This window comes from Silene latifolia, chromosome 2, assembly GCF_048544455.1.
Source record: "Silene latifolia isolate original U9 population chromosome 2, ASM4854445v1, whole genome shotgun sequence".
Taxonomy (NCBI): Eukaryota; Viridiplantae; Streptophyta; class Magnoliopsida; order Caryophyllales; family Caryophyllaceae; genus Silene; species Silene latifolia.
Window position 1 is genome coordinate 190,029,353 of NC_133527.1, and position 23,521 is coordinate 190,052,873.

The 23,521-nt window shown below is 34.4% G+C and overlaps 1 protein-coding gene across 2 annotated transcripts; it reads right to left on the reverse strand.

The window, feature by feature from the left end:
- Positions 1 to 13,163: 13,163 nt before the first annotated feature.
- On the reverse strand, positions 13,164 to 15,835 carry LOC141643995 (F-box/FBD/LRR-repeat protein At1g13570-like). 2 transcript variants are annotated; one of them, XM_074453414.1, is made up of 4 exons: positions 15,716 to 15,782; positions 14,197 to 15,070; positions 13,890 to 14,048; positions 13,164 to 13,536 (listed from the first exon to the last, which is right to left on the reverse strand). In XM_074453414.1, the coding sequence occupies exons 2-4, from the start codon at positions 15,022 to 15,024 to the stop codon at positions 13,237 to 13,239; spliced, it is 1,287 nt and encodes a 428-aa protein (XP_074309515.1). In that variant the 5' UTR covers positions 15,025 to 15,070; positions 15,716 to 15,782; the 3' UTR covers positions 13,164 to 13,236. The 2 variants fall into 2 exon arrangements, with proteins under 2 accessions (XP_074309515.1, XP_074309514.1); XM_074453413.1 differs by having other exon boundaries at positions 13,165 to 13,536; positions 14,197 to 15,041; positions 15,725 to 15,835.
- Between the last annotated feature and the right edge of the window lie 7,686 nt (positions 15,836 to 23,521).

Genomic DNA, 23,521 nt, shown 5'->3' on the forward strand with positions numbered 1-23,521 from the left:
TGTTGGTCTCTTTTTTATAAAAAAAAACTTCAATGACCTTTTTCGCCCCCACTAAAAACAAATGAGGTAGAGATACCTATAGGGTTCTTCCTTTCGATTTTGGGCTTCTTTGTTGAGGTTTCAGTCTTCGAACTGTTACCGGAATGACATAATTTGTTTTTAAAGTGGATGATAATATGGAAATAGATGATTAAAAAAAATGTAAGACATGATTTTTTTTTAAAATGTAATACATGATTTTTTTTAATGTATTGTAGTAATATGTATAACGTATTAATTTATATACAGAAACGAATTCGAAAATTATTATCTTATCTTGTGTTTCAAGTTATATTTTTTGTTTTATCGATATTATAGCTTCAAAATAATAATAATAATAATAATAAAATAATAATAATAATAATAATAATAATAATAATAATAATAATAATAATAATTGTTCCGGGTGTGATTCCGGAGCAGAATTTGTGACCACGTAAGCTTGTAGAATGATGTCTTTGTTTATCTCTTCCTTTCGCTCTTTCCTGTTTAAGATGAACAAACTGAGGGCTCGGCTTGGTACCGAACGTACTCACTCCGACGCTCAAGTCAGTAAACTTAAAGAGATTAAGTTGTGTGTTACTTGGCAAAGTATGTTGTAGAGAGATAAATGAGTTTATACCAGATTAACAGTGAGTTTTTGGACGAATTGTGGACCGTTTTCTCAATGAGGATTGAGGAGTATTTATAAACTTTCACCTTTTGTCACGTAGTGGCCAAGTGGCCAAGTGGCTAGCAGGTGGAAAGACTGTCTTACCCTTGGCCGAGGGACCCATGGCAGGCCGGCGGGCCTGGTTGACTCCATGCCGAGGGGACTTGGATGTGAGTACGCGGATATGCCTCTCGGCCAGAAGCTAGTTCTCGGACCGAGACCAGTGACAGCCGACAAGTCGCGTCGGTTAGGTTTATCGATACGTTGACTTGCTGTCTTTTGGCTTTGACCTTGTTCAATATGTTGACTCGGTCAGCGGGTGCAGAATATACCCCATCAATAATAATAATAATAATAATAATAATAATAATAATAATAATAATAATAATAATAATAATAATAATAATAAAGTGAAATTAAATTACGTTTCAGTTTAGAAAAGTTAAAATCTTATAAGTTCAGTTCAGAAACGTTAAGCTCCCGTAAGTCCAGTTTAGTTTAGCAAAATTAAGTTCAGAAAAATTAAGTTCTTATAAGTTCAGTTCAGTTTAGTTTCTATAAGTTTAGTTTAGTAATATTAGGTCTGAAAGAACAGCGTCTATAAGCCGAAAAATAATCTTTGCAAATTTATCATTTTAGATTATAAAAGCTAATAGTAATAACTTGAATTTAGTATTTACAATTAGAACCGTAAGACTTTGCTTGTAATAAGATTTAAAAATCGACTCTAGGTAGAAGCGTCTTTTTGTCTGGAGTACGGTCACAACTAAAAAACAAAGGTTCTCGGTCTCAGTGAAATGTAGTGGCGCGTTTAAGTTGAGACCGTTGTTAGTCTCAAAGTTTCAAAACGAATTTGTGACTGCTAATGACTTTTTGAGACTAATATTTTTTTAGTCTCAATTTAAGATCGAATTATTTTTTTTTTAGACTGACAGCGGTCACAAAGATGTATTTGCGACCACTTTTTGCAACAGTCCCAAAATAACGGTCTCAAAAACGCTTATTTCTTGTAGTGATTTCAACAATACGAGCCGACAATAGCATTAAGATGTGAAATGAGACAAGACATAAAGATCTCAACAATCCCGAGAAATACGAGTCAGTTAAAAACACTACTAGTAAGGAAGAAATCTGGTGGGAGAAACCTACAAACGGTTTTCTAAAACTAAATTTTGATGGATCGAAAATAGATTGCAATAAAGGTGCTTTAGGATACTCTATAAGAGCATAATGACAAAGTTGTTTTGTTGGGAGAAAAACAGTGCATATCTAATAATATTCTTGTTGCGCAAGTTCTCGCTTTAAAAGAAGTCATTTTAGCAGCTAAATACTTAGAAATTTCAAAATTAATTATAGAAGGTTATAACTTATGTGTTATTAACTCAATTCGTAATACTTGACAAATTTCTTGGAAAATTTCTAGTATGAGCAAGGATGTGAAATTAGACCTCCAGATAATCAAAATTTAATTTTCTTAACATATAAAAAAAAGAAAAAAAAAAGAAAAAAATTAAAAATGACCATCTTCTCCGTAAAACAATGACTTGGAATTAGAGCAGATCAAATGGCCCAAGCCCATTGGCCCTACCCAACCCGACCCGCTTTTTTGAATGGCTTGGGCCTTTAGTTTTGGCCCAAAAAAGCCCATGGGCCGGCCTAAAAAGGCCCAAAATATTTTGGGGCCGGGTTTGGGCCAAGCGTTTGGCCCAAATTTTGGTCCGGCCCAGCCCATATTTATTAATAATGAATATTTTTTCTAATAAAACATATTAAAGTAGCGTAAAAGTTATACCCAACTATTTACAAACTCAAGTATATTTTTTTAGATTTATAAAACAAAGTATACATAACATAAATCATATATACCAATTAGAGCTGTTTAAATGCGGGCTTGGGCCGGACCGTGAAAAAAAATTTGCCCTTTAAGACTATAGTGGGCGGGCCGGGTCAGAATTATGGGTCAATTATCCTTGCCCTTACCCGCCCTTTAGTCCAAAGTCGGGCGGCCCATGGGTTAATGGGCCGTAACACTAAACTTTAACTGTTAATTACTTATTCGGTATATGAATAGTGAATGAATACGCATATAAGGGTAGATGTAAAGATCGGATGTGTACATTATTGTAACTTGTAATACACAGAAATTAGCGATGTTTTGAATATATGAGCCTATTGGAAAGACAATCAAAATTTAATTAGCATGAAGTTATTTGGAAAGACAACAGTTTAGGTTCGACTTTATTAAATAAAAATATGCTTTTATTTTCTTTCATTAAAAAAATCATTATTTATAATATAAAACAATTAATAAACACAAATAAATTGACAATTTATTATCTTATATTTTTAGTGGGCCGGGCGGGTTGGCCCGTTTGGAAAAGCTCGTGTCCATGTCCGGCCCATTTACTTAATTGGGTCGGGCTTGTCCAACCCACGGCCCATTTTTTAGAAAATTTTGTGTCCAAGCCCGCTAAAAATATGGACCGGATGGGTCGGGTTATTGGGCGGTACGGCCCATGAACAGCTCTAATACCAATGCATTATTAAGCATTCTGAGGTGGCGATATTTGTCTTTATTTTATTTTAGTGAGCAATTCATATGCATTTCATCATATTTTGTACAATTTTATACACTATGTATATTTTAAAAGTTGTAACTAAAGGTATTACACTAATTATTTCCTAAGGTAAGTCGTAAATTTTAGGGCCCGAAAAAGCCCATTTAGGCCCATAAGCCCGCATTAGCCCATAAGGGCCGGATTTGGGCTTGCTAAATAAGCACACGCATTTGGCCCGACCCGGCCCACACAAATGGGCCGCTTTTGTTAGAAAGGCCCGGTCCAAGCCCGTATTGGCCCGGCCCATGATCACCTCTACTTGGAATGCACCGCCCCACATACCAATTGAGCATCTTGTAGACGATTGATTTAAGTTCACCTATCTTGATCCTAAATATAACAAAGACCAAAAACAAATCAACTACATGTTGAATTATAAAATATTCTTTGTTTCGGTCAATTACTAAATAACAAGTGAAACAAATTGAGTATGAATGATCAAATTACTCATTAAATTCATTCTTAAAATAAAAAGGACAATTCAAATTGACCTTAACTTACTCTCGAGTCGCCAAATTCTAATGTACCCTTAGTCCTCAGTAGAGATGGCTAAATAGTTGGGTCAGCGTGGCCTAACCCAACGGGCGAGTCGACATTGCCGGTCTATGAGTCCCTCCAAGTCTAGCCTGGCCAAAAAGTTGTTGCACAACGGCTAGGGGCATTTTCATAGGGAACAGGGTTCCATTGAACCCCCATAGAAAAAAGATAAGACTAATTTAGGGTAGAGTTGTATCATTATTAGGTAAGTGGTGTAGTGGTAAAGAATGGCTTGTTTTATTTTGGAGGTCATGGGTTGGATACTTGGATTGTTGGAATCCCATGACACCATTTCCCTTAATTTTTTCTTGCTTCTAAAATTTGGATTTTAAAGTAATTGACCCCCACTTCTTTCCTTGATCTTCTTACCAAAATCAAAGAACAACAATTGAACGGGACGAATGAAATAACATTTCTGTGAATTACCTACTGGCCATTACACATCAACATGTTGATACGGAGTATATGTTATTACCATTTTCATTGATTGAGGTGTGATGTTTCAAGATGTTAAAGGATACACAAAATCTCATTGAAGACGGCACGTATCCGTCACTTCAAAGTGACGGATACCATTTCCTCTCACAAATGACCCAAATAGAGGAGAGAGGGAAGCACATGGGGGTGCCCCCACCTTGTCCCCCCTATCCGTTTTGTGAGTGACATTACCCGTCACTTACTCCGACCCTTCTTCAGCAAGACTAACTGTAAAGGATAAGAGTTCATAAGACATAAAATGAATATAAAAATGGGACAGATGATCTCAACTCTATTATAATAGTGTTGGACGTAGTTAAATGATGGAGACTGGAAAGGACAATGAACTGATGCTTACCAATGATTGTATGTGTAACATGACCTTTCCTTTTATAATTAACTTAATAACTTGGGTCCTTTTTTTTTATTAATAGTTAATTTATCTTCAAAATGCCCTTGATTAATAGATAATTATTGACTTGAACATAAAGTCACAGAGAATGAAATTAAGTATACTACTTGTTAATTAATAAAAATTTATAACTCAGTAATTATTAATTAACTCCTTTAATTCGGAGACGGTATGGAAATTTCGTTATAAATAGCAATGCTTAGAGCTTATGGCAATGCATCTAAATTCTAAAAAGCAACACTACAAAAATATCTCTCTCTAATAACCAAGACGAGTTGTAGTATTATCATGGCTTCAATACTATGCGGTTCCAAGCCAGTAGCTTTGGCATTTCTCATGCTTGTGTTATTATCAGGTTCGCTTACTTTTATTATTACTTCCTACATTTAATTTCAATTTAGTGGGAGACGCTCTCTCAGGAGACCTATTGTTTCATAAGGAAGGAGAATTTTCAATATTTCTTCTAATATAAAAGAGAGAACATGTTTATATGGAATCTTGTTTGATTCGTCATTAATTTTGGGTCATTTTTGTTAATAGAGTTTGAGTCAGGTCAATATTCGCGATTAATGCTTGACTAAAAGGCGGTTTAAGTATCTTGTAGGAATGGTGTTAGCAAATGAGGAAGGGATGAATGAAGAGACAAGGCGAAAGACTCAACAATGGTGTTCTTTGAAAGGGTATCCTTGCGACGACAATGATCCAAATGGTCACTGTTGTCCAGGGTTGACCTGTCGTGAGTTTCAATTTTCGAACTCATGCTGTGCGTTGGGCGGGTGGATTTTCAGCTACTGGGATTGTAGTCGTTAAAACATGGAAAATCTCATATATAACAGTTTTACATAAGTCTATTGTAACATTAAGAAAAAACCTTTTACCAGTTACCGTTCTCGTGTAACATGTACGAAGTAATAAACGATATGTAGGGGACTTACTCTTAAAACATGTACGAATTGAAAAATAAAACCTTCCTTGTTTTCCTTGCCTTTGAATAAATAAATTGTCTTAATTTGTGTATGTTAACAATTTTCCTCGTATTTTGTTGAGATAGTATGATGCGTACGTGGTTGATGTTCTAATGAAAGTTGAACTAGAAACCAATGTTACTAAAAGTTGGATCTTACTTTGGGTCGATAGGGTGACTAGAATTGTACTGATAAGATCGTATTTTTTTTTTTTATTGTTTTTTTTTTACAATATGTCAAATTATTTCAATGAATATCAATACGGAAAACTGAAGAAATTGGGGGAAAGTATGAACAATGAGAACATATGACAACACACACCCAGCTGAATTTAAAGGTTAATTCATTGTGTCATTCAATCTGCAAATGATATCAACCATACAAAAAGAGACAAAAGATCGTCGGAATTTGAGGCTGGAATTCTAATATGATTGACTATAAAAGAATGTAGAAAACCACTAGTTAAAGCGATCTGTGCATCATGCTCCATTTAACCCGAAAAGTGGGTGAATAGAAATCGACCCGAGACTAAACCGATAATAGATAGCAGCCTTATTTTTTTGCAACCGAACCCGGTCCGACCTCGACCCCGACCTGATATTGACTCAATCGGATGGATGACCAGATAATGAAATAGCTTAATAATAGTGTAAATAAGACCAAAATGGCATCCATCTTAATTAATTTCACTTAAAACTACATTTAATACACCTACACATTCTTTAAACATAAATTTACCTTTCAGTAACTAAATACTCCTTCCGTTTCATAATAGAAGTCATTTTAGGAAAAAAAAATATATTTTATAAGTCGTTTTACATTTTTCAATGTATTAAATATTATTTTCATTTTTCAAAGCATTAAAAATTTGGAAAAATAGCTAATTGAAGGCATTTTATTGGTGGAAAAACTCAACTTTCAAAATTCCAAGAGCATTTATAACACATATAAAGTCATATACTCGTAATTAATAATACACATTTCCCAATATTTTCTTATTTCTTGTAAAATAATTTAAAATGACTTAGAGCAATAACAATAGTGGTTCTTATTCTTGGGGTTATCAATAAGAACTCAAAATAAAAAGTTCTTCTATTGCACCTACAAGGTTGTTCTTAATTTTAAGAATTAAGTTCTAAAATAAGAACTTGGTTGTTTATACATGGGAATTTGGGGACAAATAAACATGACTTTGAAAATTGTGAATACCAATTACATATTTACTATTTTCCATTTAACAACTTTATAAAAATGTCATCTATATATTGTGAATAAAAGTTCTTAAATATTGGAATTGATGAAATGTGACATTGCAAGATAAGAACTTTATGTAGAGTTCTTCTATTGCTATTGCTCTTATATTATGGAACGGAGGGACTATATAAAATCAAATACGTATATGTTGATAACCTGACTCGGTACAAACCTGCTAATGACTTGACCCGACTTGCTACCCGCAAATGACCGACATGAACTCTAACCGACCAGGACCCGTCACTAATCCGAACCTGATATGATCCGACCCGCTTTGACCCAAACTGAGTGACCCGATTGCCACCTCTAAGGCCCAGTTCTTTTGGACTTAATTTCAGCTCATTTAGTTCAACTCTTCTCTTCACAAATTAATCGGCCCTGTTTTTTTGAACTTCATTTCAGTTTAGTTTAGTTCTGTTCAGTTCAGTCAGCTTTTCTCTTCACAATTTAATCGGTCATGTTTTTTTCAGTTCAGTTCAACTCTTTTCTTCATTAATTATCAGTTTAGTTCAGTTCAATTCTGCTCCAATAAGTTCAGTTCAGTTCAATTCTGCTCCAATAAGTTCAGTTCAGTTCAACTCAACTTCATTAAGTTCAATTCAGATAGTTTTAGTCCAAAAGAATAGGGCCTTATTTTAATTCAGTTCCATTAAGTTCAGTTTAATTCAGCTTCATTAAGTTCAGTTTAATTCAATTCAAACAGTTTCAGTCCAAAAAAACGTGGCCTAAATATATAGAATTAAATAGAAGTAAATAAAATATGAGGGTCACAACTTTATGAATTTATCATTTTGGAATGTGGAACGTCATTTACAAGTAGAAGCGTAAGACTTTGCTCGTAATAAGATTAAAAATGACTTGATCGCCATAAAACAATGACTTAGGAAAACACCGCCCAACAATTGAGCATCTTGTAGTATTGTAGATGATTGATTTAAGTTGACCTATCTTGATCCCAAATATAAGAAAGACCAAAAACAAAACAAGTACATGTTGCATTATTAAATTCATGGATTGTCGGATTGACCTTAAGTTAATCTCAATCACTAAACTCTAATATACCCTTAGTCCTTATTAGAGGTCGCTAAATAGTCGGATCGGTCTGACAAAAACCAATAAGTGAGTTGACGTTCCCGATCCATAAGGGCCGCCTCAGTCTAGCCCGGCTGCACAACGGCTATGTTCTTTTAAAAAAGTGAGCCACTTTTGTTTTGAGAAATCGTCTTTCAAGAGTATAATGTATACGTAATGGTTGGTCATATATGCGAATAGGCCTTTTGTAAAATAATCACGTGAAAATATTGTCTCTAAAAAAGTACTTTTATCTCTCAATTGTAAGATAACCATGTGACAATATTGTCTCTAAAAACTACTTTTATCTCTCAATTATACATTTCTACCGCAATAGAGGGATGATCAACTCATATAAGTGGATCGGGAGTCCGTGACCCATTTTATACCTCGTCTTACTCTATTTTCTTTAATGCAAATTATTAGATGTATAGAATTCATGGTTGTTATTAGTTAGTTAGAATTAGTTAGTTTCCTAACTAAGTTTGTTAGAACTAACTCAACTATAGTTAGTTGAAAGAAAGTCGGTGTACCAGCTGCTATAAATACAAGAGCAGCTCATGTATTTGATCTTAAGAAATTCATAATATAAGAATTTAGTTTCTAACGAACATAATTCTCTCTAACAAACTTCTGCAAGATATTTTCCTTTGTTCTACAATCATAATATTCTAAATCTTCCTCGTATTCTTTATGTTTACATCAATGCATTCATATCAGAAGTATCAATTTCAATACAAATCTCAAATTATTGTGTTATAGTAACATTTATGTGAATTACCGACCGACCATTCCCTCTTCATTGACCAGTCAATGTCTTGAGGAACCGATTGATTTTAGTTTCACGGACCACTATTTCAGTCGGTAACTTACAGACTATAGAAGTCATTGGTAAATTTAATTTAATATGTAACCGGAAATTAATTTTATAAATAAATTAATTATTAAAAATAGTATTATTATATTATTACACTTACCAAAAAGATAACCTTAATTAATTAATTAATTATACGATAAAATTAGAGAATTTGTATTATAGTACCTTTGTACCAAAAGACAGAAAAATAAAATTATGAAAATGATTATGCAAAATATTTCTCTCATATCATACCGTATTTTTAATGCAATTTAACAAAATCAAAATATCCATCAAGGTGTGTTCACATAATGAAATTAGACAATTAATAGTAGTATCTCATGTTTAGGCCATGTTTTATGGACTGAAATTATCTGAACTGAACTGATATAACAGTAAAAAGATTATACTAATAAATAATAATAATAATAATAATAATAATAATAATAATAATAAAACCGAAGTGGCTTGGGTCTAGTGGTGTCCGGGTGTGCCGTAAGGTAGTTTCCTCAAACTTTGAGGTCCCGAGTTCGACGCCCTAGACGGGAGCACTGAGGTATTGCACGGTGGCCCTTTGGGTCTGTTAAACGGGGTGCCGGCTTCCCGTGCTGTCGCGTATTCCCGAGATTTGGGCTCACCGGACTCTCCTTATGATCTCTGGTGTAAAGACACTCGTCATAGTTCTGACTAGGCGGATCCAATAAGGTTTGAAAGGAAAGTCATTTCCCTTGCTTGCAAAAATAATAATAATAATAATAATAATAATAATAATAATAATAATAATAATAATAATAATAATAATAATAAAAATATTATAATAACAATAATACCAATAATAATAATAATAAATACTATAATAAATTATTCGTTAATAATAATAATATATTGATGTAATCTAATAATAATAATCTAATAAGATATATAAAAAATAAAATTATAATATAATAATAAATATAGTAATAATAATAACAATAATAATATATTAGTAATATAAATGATAACATTATTAACAATAATATAATATATTAATAATAATAATAACTAAAAAATAATAATAGGTCTAATATAATAACTTATTAATATAATAATATTAAATATAATAATAATAAATATGTGATTAATAATATTAATAATAATAAATATAATATAATAACTCATTAATATAATAATAATAATAAATAAATAAATATATTAAATATAAATATCATAATATAAACAATAGAAATTAATTATTAATAAATATAATATTAATATAATAAATATAAAAATAATATAATAATAATAATAATAATAATAATAATTGTAAATAAATTAATATAATAATAATAATGATATAAATAAGAATATAAAATAAGAATAATAATATTAATGTTGAAATAAATTAATATGAACTGAATGAAGCTGAACTGAACTAAATTTAATGGAGCTGAGATGAACTAAACTTAACTTATTAAAATTGAAATCAAGTTCAAAAGAACAGGGCCTTATAGTATAAAAATAATATGACATAATGTGAGAATTAATCATAGAACATTTCATTGAGGTTGAAAAATTTTAAAACGTAGTTTAATGATGGAAACCAGGAAGGATAATGACCTGGTACTTACCAATGATTGTATGTGTAACATCGACCTTTTATAAACAATAACTTTAGGTCCTTTTTTTTTTTAATATTTTCTATTAATAGTTATTTATATTCAAAATACCCTTATTAAAATAATACATAGTAGTAGATAACTACTAATTTGAACATAAAAGTCACAGAGTATAAAATTAAGTATGCCACTTGTTAATTAATACAAATTTATAAGTTAGTAATTATCTACTTTAATTTTGAGACGGTGTCGAATTTTCGTTATAAATAGCAATGCATAGAGCTCATATATGGCAAAGCATCTAAATTCTAAAGTATATAACATTGCAAAAGTATATAATAACCAAGACGAGTTGTAATATTGCCATGACTTCACTACTATTTGGTTCCAAGCCGCTAGCTTTGAGATCTTGTTTGAATTCGTATTAAAGAGTACAATAAACATATAATTTTTTTAGAATTTTACTGATATATAATGAAAGTATTAACGAAATAAAGTGCACATTAATTTACGTAAAATACAATTGGATTTAAAATGAAAAATTATATCACAAACGTCATTACTTTTAGGTAATTTTTGTTTATCGAGTTTGAGTTGGGTAAATTTTCGCGGTTAATGCTCGACTAATTAAGGCAATTTAAGCATGTAGGAATTGTGTTGGCAAATGAGGAAGGAATGAATGAAGAGCCGAGGCGAAAGACTCAAGAATGGTGCTCTTTGAAAGGGTATCCTTGCGACGACAATTATCCAGATGGTCACTGTTGTTCAGGCTTGACTTGTCTTCACTCATCAAACTCATACACCTGCTGTGAGTGGAATGGGGGCATTTTCGTCTATTGGGATTGTAATCACTAATTAAACATGGAAAATTTTATGGGTGTAAAATTAAGAAAAAAAAAAAAAACCTTTTACCAGTCAGCGTTTTCGTAAAATATGGACGGAGTAATATTTGTGATTAGACCGTCGTTGTCTTTCCTTTCCTTTTCTTTGAATAAATTTTCTTAATTTGTGTATGTTGACAATTTGTATTGTATTATTGTTGAGATAGTATGATGCGTAGTTGAACTTGAAACCAATGTTATTAAAGTTGGATCTTACTTTGGATTGATAGAGTGACTAAAATTGAATCAATAAGATGGTATGTAGAATCATAAGTTCTCACAAACTAACTAACAAAAAAAATAATAGATCAATAATCAAATGATGTTCTTGAAACTACTTGTAATATATTACCATCTTGATATAAATTGTTAAGGAATCTATTTTCTAAAATGAATGACTTAATCAAAATTAAAATTTTCCCAACGTAAAAATAAAAGGGATCACGTATTTACGTAGCAAGCTCATGGTTAAAGCTGAAAATTGAAAAGAAAAAAAAAAACTTATTCTCTGTTATTAATATTGGTTTGGAATGATATGAAATACACAAGTACATGCATCAAATGTGACCAAATTGACAAATTGGTAAAAAAAAGTAAGGGTTAACTATTCATCGTGTCATTCAATTTGTAAATGAAATCAAACCATACAAGAATAGACAAAAGATTGTCAGAATTTGAAGCCTGAATTCTAGTATAATTGACTATAAAGACTCCAGAAAACCACGTAGTTAGGTTGTGCACTGGTCCAAAATCGGCCCGGACCGGTTTAGACAGGAACCAGAATCGACAGAAATTTCGGACTAGATTTTTGGACCAGACCGGAATTGTTTTTATATACCTACTTTTTCAAATTCCTATCTAAAGATCCGGACCGGCTGGAACGGATTGAGTAGACCTACATTATATTTTTAGTTAATATTTTAAGGAAAATAATTCAAATAACAATAATTCCGGCCTTTCCGCTCTTGCCCGGTAAATTTCTGTTTAAAATGAATGACTTAATCAAAATTTAAATTTTCCCAACGTAAATAAAAGTGATCACGTATTTACATAGCAAGCTCATGGTTAAAGCTGAAATTTTTTTAAAAAAAAAAAAAAAAAAAAAAAAAAAAACTTATTCTCTGTTATTAATATTGGTTTGGAATGATGTGAAATACACTAGTAACATGCATCAAATGTGACCAAATTGACAAATTGGTAAAAAAAAGGTAAGGGATCGTGTCATTCAATCTGCAAATGAAATCAAACCATACAAGAAGCGACAAAAGATTGTTAGAATTTGAAGCCTGAATTCTAGTATGATTGACTATAAAGACTCCAGAAAACCACGTAGTTACGTTGCGCACCGGTCAAAAATCGACCCGGACCGGTTTAGACAGGAACCAAAATCGACAGAAATTTTGGACTGGATTTTCTGACCAGACCGGAATTGTCTTTATATACTTACCTTTTCAAATTCCTATCTAAAGATCCGGACCGGCTGGAACGGATAGAATAGACCTACAATGTATTTTTAGTTAATATTTTAAGGAAAACAATTCAAATAACAATAATTCCGGTATTTCCGCTCCTGCCCGGTAAATTTCGATCAAAAACCGGACCGAAAACCAGACTCTTTAAAAAATGTTGGACAGAAGACCGGACTGGGATTTTTAATTCCGGTTCCGGTCTGGATTTTGCACAACCCCTTAATATTTCAAATGCTATTCGAGTTGATGCGACCTGTGCTTCTGTGCATCATGCTCCATTTAATCCGACTAACAATGTGGACGACCTTAACAGGATCAATCTTCATGATTATCTCCACATTCAGAGTCTGCATCACAGAAGTAGCCATCAATTGATGCTTGGGGAAATACTGTAACCATATTTGTTCAGTTCACATAGATGATTTTGGATCTACATAGATAATTTCTGCCTTTGGCGAGGCTCTGGGAAAGCGCATCAACTGTCGTGTCATCTGCGACTCAAGATTCGCTTCAATCGTTACACTTGGCTTGATTTTAAATTGGTAAAGAGCAGAAGAGTGATTAAGGAGGAATCCAATGAGTTTAAGCTCCATACTCAAACCCTTAACGCCAGCAGTCTCAACTTCACGAAGATGATCAAGTGAGCAGCTCATAGCAGTATCTATCTCATGTTCAACAGAAATTACACCGACAGAAACAAGACTTGAAAACTGTACAATTCCGTAAACATAGAATCAATAACCTCAATATCTATCTACTTGTACAAAATAATTGCCAATTTTTTCCAGAAGTATTAACACATTTAAGCAGATGCAAGCATGTACAGACTATTAAATATCAGTTTCAAACTTAAATCTCGGAACTGGGTCGCTGTGACACTTTCGCAACCCAAATTGAATACGGTGGATGGGGCATGAATGTAACTGTATCCACTCAGAACATCAGTCATTCATCAGAATGCACCGATGAATCGGAATGCACAAGAAGATCAGGAAGGGCTGTGAGCAAGTAATCTTAGGCATAAACTTGTATAATAATATCATCAACTGATTGAGAAACTTACAGAGATCTTCAGTACTTGAATAACAGGACAACTCCTAATTATGCCAGTCACGAAGCGAAACTCACTGAAGTCATTGGCGTCAATATTCGATAACTGCAGAACTTTCAAGCATTTGTACTTGAATGGAAGCAGTGACACAATTCCACCTGAAGTCAAAGCCTTTCATATGGACACAGAAACGGGAACACTGTAAGTCGCTTACAAACCAGATAAAAGGGAACTAATTAAGGATCAATTTGGGTTAGGTCAGTTTTACCAAATCTAGTCATGAGTCATGACAAACAGAATGGCAGAAACAATAGCATACCTTACAAGTATACCCTCCGACGGCAAGTTTTTCTAGTTCACTTAACTCCGAAAGGAGTTGGATCAGCTCCTGGAATCTGGATATACGGTCATTTTGTCCCATTTCATCGAGAGTAATTGACAAAGAAACGAGATTTTGAGGACTCTTTAACCAAATAGCTTCAAATTTCCCCGACAAAGTCAGGTGCTTCATTTTTGGTGCATGAATATGAATACCCTTCCAGTCGGACCACTTAAGTAGTGTCAAAGTTTCAAGCTGTGGACAGCAATCAACTAAACGTCTAAACGAGTTCCCTATAAACAACGCATCATCAAGCTCAAGGTTCAGAAGGTTTCTAAAACCCTTGAATGAAAAAGGAACATCAAGTTTGAAGCGATTGAGCTGTAGTTTTTCCAGATCTAGACAAGAGAAGAGGTACGAAGACAACGTAATACGTCCCAGATAGTCATTTCGAAGGGTAATTTCCTTGACGCTGTTCTTCGACAAATAGGATAGGCATGGTGCAATAAAACACCCGGTAGACTGTAGCTTCGGAATATAGAGGTGAAATTTAGATACAGGGCCGACATGATAAAGCAGAACCTTACTCACAAGAACATAAAATTCAGATCCATCAAATTGTTTGTCTTTCAGAGCATCTCTGAAAAATATTGCATCAAATGTCAGTTTTGGGAGTGACAGCCAAGTATACCTCCAGGATTTGGAGAGGACACTTGCTCTTGCCGCATCACGAAGAGGCAAACATTCCATAATCTGAGACAGTACATTTGCAGGCAGTGTACTGATAACATCTTTTAGAACTAGACAGCTTGGTTCACCCTTAGTCATGTTATCAACCCACTATACTGAGAAGAAAAACATGGATGATTGAGCACTATACATATTAGCTAAGGGGTTTTATCTAAAATCTAAATAGTCTTCACATGTAAGGAGTCGGATGTACGCAGTCTTACAAGTGAGACGGCAACTCCAAACAACCCATAAAAATGTTTGGGTATAAGATCATCAATTGAACCTCAACTATCACCTTACGAAATTATTTTGGTTGAGATGGTATCCTCACATGGTGTCAGAGCCGGTGTGACTAACAGGTAACGGGTTCAAATGTCACGCCTCTCCTTTCTAAAGTGGAATATTAACATCGTGTATTGAGAGGCCTAATGCAATTTACACTTGAAGCCCAAAGGGCTTTCGTGTGAGGGGGCGTGTTAGGTATTAAGATCATTGATTGTGCCTTAAACAGTTCAACATCACCTTAAGGTTTTGATTTACATGGTTTTCTCACAAAAAATAGTGTCGGAATCGCATCAATTTATGCCGCCTACCTCATAACAACAACAACAACAATAGTAGTAGTAAATAAGTAAATTCCAATTAATCTAAGAACACATTGTAGGCAGATACTAAAACAGTAAAACAAGAGGGAAATCAGTAAATAACATAAAATGGCACTCAATTAAGTACTTCAAAAAACTTAATTCATCATTTGGGGTATAAATTAAAGCATAGTAAAGGATACGGAATATACCAGATTGACAATCAAAACTCTAGGGCAGAAGTCTGATAATTGAGCATAGTTAAACAACAGGAGTTATGCAGAAAAAGACTAGTCAGTTACTACTTCCGTTTGATAATACGGGTCGGGTCAGTTGGGTCACAGATCGGGTTAGGGTTAGAATACGGGTCAAAAATAATTTTTAACGTCTTTTTTAAATGATTTTTTTACTTTTTCTATTGCTTTTGTTTAACTTACCCATCCACGACAGACGGGTAGCCTTCAAAATTTAAAGATAAACCGGATATTGGGCTGCCATTCAATTGGGCTGCTCGGATACGTTTTCTTCAGTCCAACTCTTGTAGCACATAACGCCAAAACGGCCCCGTTTCTAGCTCATCAAATCTAAAGGTTGTACTCCGTAGTATATACTATTTGTACCCATGTATCAGTAGTACTGTAGTAGACTAGTAGGGACCGGAAAATTGACCGGCGCACAATCCTCAGTAGTATACGTCTATTACTATGTCATATTTATAATAAGCAATATTAATATGGATTTTTGGCTCTCAACCGCAAAACCATAATTATGCATCGTTGTTACATGCTGACTACAAAATGGGCACATAACACCCTGAGATAAGCAACAATACTCTTATACGGAGTATATACGACTCCCTCCTATTTGATCAATCATTCTCTCTTTTCTTGTTTATGCTAGTCGGATTTTCTTCCCTCTTCCTTTTTCTGGATTGTTTTATGTGGTTCAAATTTAATTACATGTTATATACTCCCTCCTATTCATTCATTTTGTCCCTCTTTCCTTATCAAAGCTAGTCGAATTTTTGTCCCTCTTTCCTTTTTTTGTAACTTTTGTGTGATCCAAATTTAATTACATGTGGGGTAGAGTGGAATAGAGTGTTTTGTGTGGTTCAAAATCATTTTCTTAATTCTTGTGCAAAATAGAAGGGGGACAAAATGAATGAATAGGAGGGAGTATAATGTTTTGTGTAGTCCAAAATCAGTTCCTTATTTTTTGTGTAAGGTGGAATGGGGGAGTAATGATCGACTAGGAGGGATTACCATACTGTTATAGTGTTATGACAAAGGTGCAGTAACAATGAAAAGAGAGAACGGACAATATAACCCGATTTGTAGTGACGTGCTAAGAAAGCCACTGCCTTGAAAACTATTTTCCGGTACGATCGTAGTAGCGATCAGCAATTGACCGGTAGTTCCCCAAGGATTTACACTATTGCACTCAGGCACGCCCACTCGAGATTGAGAGCATTGGAACGATTGAAATATCTTTACCTAGATTATAAGATGAGAAGGAGAGAAAAAGAGAGGAGAGTATTGTTGTGTATCCTGCGGTGTGTGCCTAATGCTCTATTTATAGGAAAATATGAGCAGTTAGAGGAGCAAAAACGTGTTCCTAAAACACAGGCAACAAACCGAGGAAGTGACAGCAAGACTCTCTCCTACTAACAGTCATATCGACTGATTGTTACACACAAAAACACTGCACAGGCCCTAACAAGTGCTCTACCCAAACCCAAACCCAAGCCCACGCTCAACCGGGCCGGCACGCGTGCGAGTGTTTGGACCCAAACCCACTAGCCCAAGACTCCCAACAAAATCCTCGTTGGTCCACATACTTAACTAGTGAAATACACTAGTACTCAATATAAACCAAGCAAGGGAAGCAAAACCCATAGATGTGGGACAAAGTTGAGAAACTTGGAAAAACCAAGTTGGCTTTAGAGCCATCATTTCCACCACATACTATTAGGGTGAGCAAAAATATACGGAACAATTTTAATATATGGATACGATACGGTATACGGTTTCAATTAAACGAATTTCCGTATATACGATATGGATTTCCGTATATACGATACGATTTTCAAAAAACCGTACCGTATCCGGGTCGGGCAAAAAACAAAACCTGGTATACGGTTGCTGATACGGTTTTTGAAAAGAAATAAAAAAAACCAAAAACATCTTACAAAAACTAAATAATTTAACCAAAATCACTTTAACTTGTCCACTTTCTTTTCCCCTAATGCATTTGTATAGTGAATATTGAAATTTTGATTATTTTAATATGTAACCTATTATTAAATTTAAGTTAGGGTGTACCGGTTTTATCGCGTATGCAATAAATTGAACAACAAACAACTGAAATCCGTATCCGGGTATACGAAAACCGGATATACGGAGAAACCGAGTATACGAAAATCGGATATACGGTTAAACCGGGTCGAATCCGTATCGACAAAATTGTGACCCGATACGGTTTTCAAAACCGTATAGGATATACGGTTTTGCTCAGCCCTACATACTATAACTATATTTGTTGACATAGATGGTTTTGGATTGACAGACATAATTTCTTCCCTTGGCGATGCTCTGGGAAAGCGTATCAACTGTCTTGTCATCTGCGATTCAAGATTTGTAAAAAAATATGTTTTTAATTAATCATGTGTGTTTTGTTAAAAAAAAAAATTATCTTGTCGGATTTTTCAAAACATACAAGTATTATCTTTGTCCTAGTCAATAATTTACATTTGTTTTATTTTCCGCTCCCAAAATAAAGCAAAATGTAAACTATTCAATGGGACAGAGGAAGTACCTTACAAAAAAAAAAAACAAATGTAATCAGCCATATGATTGCCATGTTAGCTAGTTAACAGTCAAAATTAACGGAATAAAAATTAAGGGTCACGCTAATAAGTGTTAATAAAGTATAGAGTTATCGTATTAATTTTTTTTTTTTTGGAAAAACAGCGTTACCACGTAAAATTTGAAGAAACACAAGTTGTTAAGAAAACCATATTAATTTAACTTAAAATGTATTTTTTAAATTGCTTATAAAAAAATATATAATAGGTTAACCTTGAATTATATTCCAAGGTTTTGCTTCTACGATTTAAAAATGACAATAATTCCATTAAAAAAATGACTTTGAAGTACACCGCCCGACAATTCCACATCTGGTAGACGATTAATAAAACACTCCAATTGTTAACACAAAGTCATTTTTAATAACAATAACCCGTTTCTATACGCTATTCCCTCGATTCCAATAAATAATTTATACTGCATTATTTTGTGAGGGAAAATAAAGCAAATGTTAATTATTGAAGGGAACAGAGGGAGTACTAAAAGACTCGTTATAAATAGCAATGCTCAAAGTACTTGGCAAAGCATCTAAATATCTAAGTGCAAAATTATTTCTATAATAACCCAAGACGAGTCGAAATATTATCATGCCTTCACTAGGTAGTTTCAAGCCACTAGTTTTCGCGTTTCTCATCCTTGTATTATCATCAGGTCAGTTTACTTTTTACTCCAATATAAAGATTATTACTTTTGTCATTTCTGTTTGGCGGGTTTGAGTCAGGTAAATTTTCAGTTCATAGACTATACATTTGAGGTAGTACCTCTTTTTGAGTTCTGCTTTAGTATAAAGTTTTTGAGCACATTTAATAAAACATTAGACTAAAAAAATATAATATTGCTAAAAAACTATATTTATAAATGGTAATATGCTCAGAAAAAATGTGTATATGCTCAAATACTACAAGGTCTGAGGTACTACCTCAGATGCGTAATCCTTTTTCTCGTCAATTTTCAGAGTTAATGCTTGACTAAAGGCGCTTTAAACATGCAGGAATTGTGTTGGGATACAAGGACGGAATGAATGAAGAAGGGACAAGGCGAAAGACGCAAGAATGGTGCTCCTTGAAAGGATATTCTTGCATTTTACATGATCCGAATGCTCAATGTTGTCCTGGATTGTCTTGTATTCATTTGCTTCAGCCTGTATGTTGTGAATGGTCTTGGTGGATGTTGGGCTGGGATTGTGGAAGGTGAAACATGTCAGTAGTCTTGTGTAAGACGGTTTTTCACTAATATAGTTGTAAAACGGATCCAAACAAAACTCTTTTAATTAGTGGTAAAAGTAGTTATTAACATATCTCGTTTTATGATAAATTTGTGTCAACCGTCTTACACAACTACACAAGTATTTCTGATTCCGTAATCATTATGTTTCTCAAACCATTGTTGTGTCTTTCCATTCCAATGAATAAATTGTGTTGAATTTTATGGCGACAAGTTCTATGGGTATTGTTCTTGAAACCAATGTTGTTAAAGTCGGATTCTACTTTGAATCGAGGGATCAAATAGAATAAAATCGAAACGATAGACTCATAACGTAAAATTGTACATTGGTTTCAATATGCACAAAGGCATTTAAAGGCTAACCAATCTTTCTAATAAACACGCTTGTACAAAAACATTTAAAGGTTAAACAATCAGTGTCATTCATCTGCAAATAACACCATACAAGAGAGAAATGATTGTCGGAATTTGATCCGAGGATTCTAGTATGGCAAATAACAGGATCAATCTTCATGATTGTCTTCACCTTCAGAGTCTGCATCGCAAAAGTAGACAATCGGTTAATTGATGCTTAGGAGCAATTGAGCAAACATAGACGGTTTCTCCGTAACGGATATTGTAAACATAGACGGTTTCTCCGTAAGCAAGATATATTTTTTTTGGGTGTCCACCGTCAACAATAGTGTATAACCAAGTGCTTTTACGAAGAGGTAAACAACTAGTTAAAGGGTTTGCTCCATTCCCATGGTCAGGAAATACATGAGATAAAAGAAATACATTTCTGAGAGACAGTCTCTCACTAAGTAAGATACATGAGATAAACTTTGAGTCCTTTACTCCTTTCCATTCTCGTTTGTTCGTAGAAACCTTATAGAATAGCTCATGAGTTAGCGCATTTTAGTTTAGGGTCGGTCAATGGGCAATTTTGGTCTAATACGCTAACTCCAAACATTGCTTGTTATTTTGATTGTGATTTAGGCAAGTAATAAGAGCACATGAAACCTAATATAGTTCGAAAGGGGTTGTATCGTTAGGTGTTTCCCCATATATAACGAACACGATCAAAATAAAGGATCTTTACTTTCTACTCGGTTTATTTCACTCATTTATTTACTATACCTGTAATAAAAGACTATAACCACTACAGTTAGTCTTGTTGAAGACGGATCGGAGTAAGTGACGGGTAATGTCACTCACAAAACGGATAGGGGGGACAAGGTGGGGCACCCCCATGTGCTTCCCTCTCTCCTCTATTTGGGTCATTTGTGAGAGGAAATGGTATCCGTCACTCCAAAGAGACGGATATGTGCCGTCTTCAATGAAATTTTGTGTAACCAGTATACATAGTTATGTACACGTGTCATTTTGTCATTATAAGTTTTCCTGCCTACAACTTGGGCTATGCCTTATGAAACCCTAAAAATAGTCTATTGCTTTCAACTGCGCCACACTTATTCGCCTCTCATATTACAGCTAGTCTTGCTATAGACGGATATATTCGTCTATAGCTAAAGACGGGTCAAATAGCTTGAAAGTGGTATATTTTTGGCCCCACCACTCCACTTGTTGCTTGTCCTATTAGGAATGTGGTATTGTATTTGACCCTTCTTTAATTATAGACGGATATGTGCCGTCGATAATAGATTTTATGCTCATATTTAAAGGAAAATATCCGTAAAATTCCCTTAATTGTAAGGATTATAACGTAAATATAACATGCGATTTATGGTCATAAACGAAATACAATAGAAAACGATAAAGATTAAGAATCAACCTCGGGTCCTTTGATGTGCGGCGAAAGAAAGTAAATCAACAGAGATTTCCTCCTAATCGTTGCACCCAAGACCGTCTGAGACTATGCCCTTGTGCTAGAAATGCTCTCTAATTGACTTGCAATATCGAGAGAGCTATTGTGAGGTTATTCGATGTGAGATCTAGAAATTTCAGAGAAGAATGCTCTGAAACCCTAATGTTTTTGTCAAAATGATTGATTAGGTTAGAAAGGAGGAGAGGCTCTCCTTTTGTTCCTCCATTCGGCCAACCGTGAGCCCTCATGGGGAAGTGGGCTTCCACTTCCTCTTAATTTTAACTCATGGTCCGGCTCGAAAATTGCTAAATGTATATGGCGCGGTTTTTATTATAAATCGTCATCGGTTATCGGCTATTAAAATATCAACTAATAACACGGGTTAGTTGAAATATTAATACATGTCCGACAAAGACGATATTGTATAATTAATTCAATATACATCAATTAAATATGATCGTTTATATTTAATTTACGAATTAACTGCTTAATTCGCCTTAGCCCATTTTATTTAATCCGTATTAAATAAAATATCTCAACATCGCGTTTTGACTAATTATTAGTCAATGACTCCGACTAACTGCTTAGTCAACTTTGGCATCAACATGACTGTATTTTCATACCGTCACATCTCTCAAACGTATCCTATAGGTGTGACTTTTAGGGACCAGTTGATCACCGCCATCTGTATGACAATAACGTCAAACTTATCTAGCAAGCCAACCGTTATTGATAAACGTGGATCAACTGATAATAATACAAAAGTATGCCCTTTGATCCTTTTAGAGATTTATATGTCCTTGCACTAATCGTAGAGGACACCGGCCCCTAACAAGCTCCCACTTGTCCGTACAAGTGTATGTGCAATGACGTTATCCGCACTAACTGGAGGACACCACCTCCAACAAACTCCCACTTGTCCGTACAAGTGTATGTGCGATAACCGATTCTCATATCCATTTAAAATTTCTCCCACTCTATGTAAAACAATTTGCAGATCCGGATCCGCAAAGGTCGTATTTTACAATCGATCTGTATCAAGAGTGGTTTCCCCGACTAGAGAGTAACTCAACTGATAAAACGAATCCGTATTCGAGCATGGCCATGCATTTCGATTCTGACTCCTCGAGTGGCCCCGAGAAATATCGAGTACCGATAAAGGTGAATATTTCCTTCAACTCGACTCCTTCCGATCTAAGCACAGCATGAAATGACCCAGAAAAAATCTACTTGGCCCCCTGTTACGGATGACCGTGAGAAAGAAACCAAAGTCACCCAAAATCTGCCTTAGTCTCAAGAGACAGTCGATAGTTAAAAGAATCGACTCTTAGGATCACCATGGAGGTCCTATCCACGACCTGGCACCGAATGTTATAAAACATTTAGGACTCCACGTCGATGTCACAATTGTGTCCTACGAGATATCCGTATAACTCGCCTCTGTGATTGGTCAGTCAACCGTTTGACTTATGACTTGTTGAACCCACCATCAACCAACGTCTCAAAATAATTGCCAGAGTTATCAGCTCATGTGGGCAATTAAGGACCAAAAATATAATGTTTGTTCAGTTCACTTTGTGGTGTTCAAAATTGTCGTACAAATTCCACATGAAAAACAAAATATATAAATATCAAAACGATGATGTCGTATAGAGTACAAAAGAGAATGAATCTAATCCATAAAAAGAGTACTACAACTTAGGAACACGTTTAATTCCCATGGAATTAACATGCCCTTCATGCTTATCTTGTCGTAATGGTTTAGTGAGAGGATCTGCTATATTATCATCTGTAGCAATCTTTTCTATCACTACTTCCTTTTGCTCCACGTAATCTCGGATTAGATGAGCTTTCCGTTGTACATGTCTAGATTTGTTGCTAGACTTGGGCTCCTTAGCCTGGAAGATGGCACCTCTATTGTCACAATAGATGGTGATCGGGTCATTCGAACTAGGCACTACAGATAGTCCATGTAAGAATTGACGCATCCATATCGCTTCCTTTGTAGCTTCAGACGCGGCATAGTACTCGGACTCAGTCGTAGAATCTGTAACAGATTTGTTTGGAACTCTTCCGGTGATCAGCGCCATTAAGAGTAAAAACGAATCCAGACC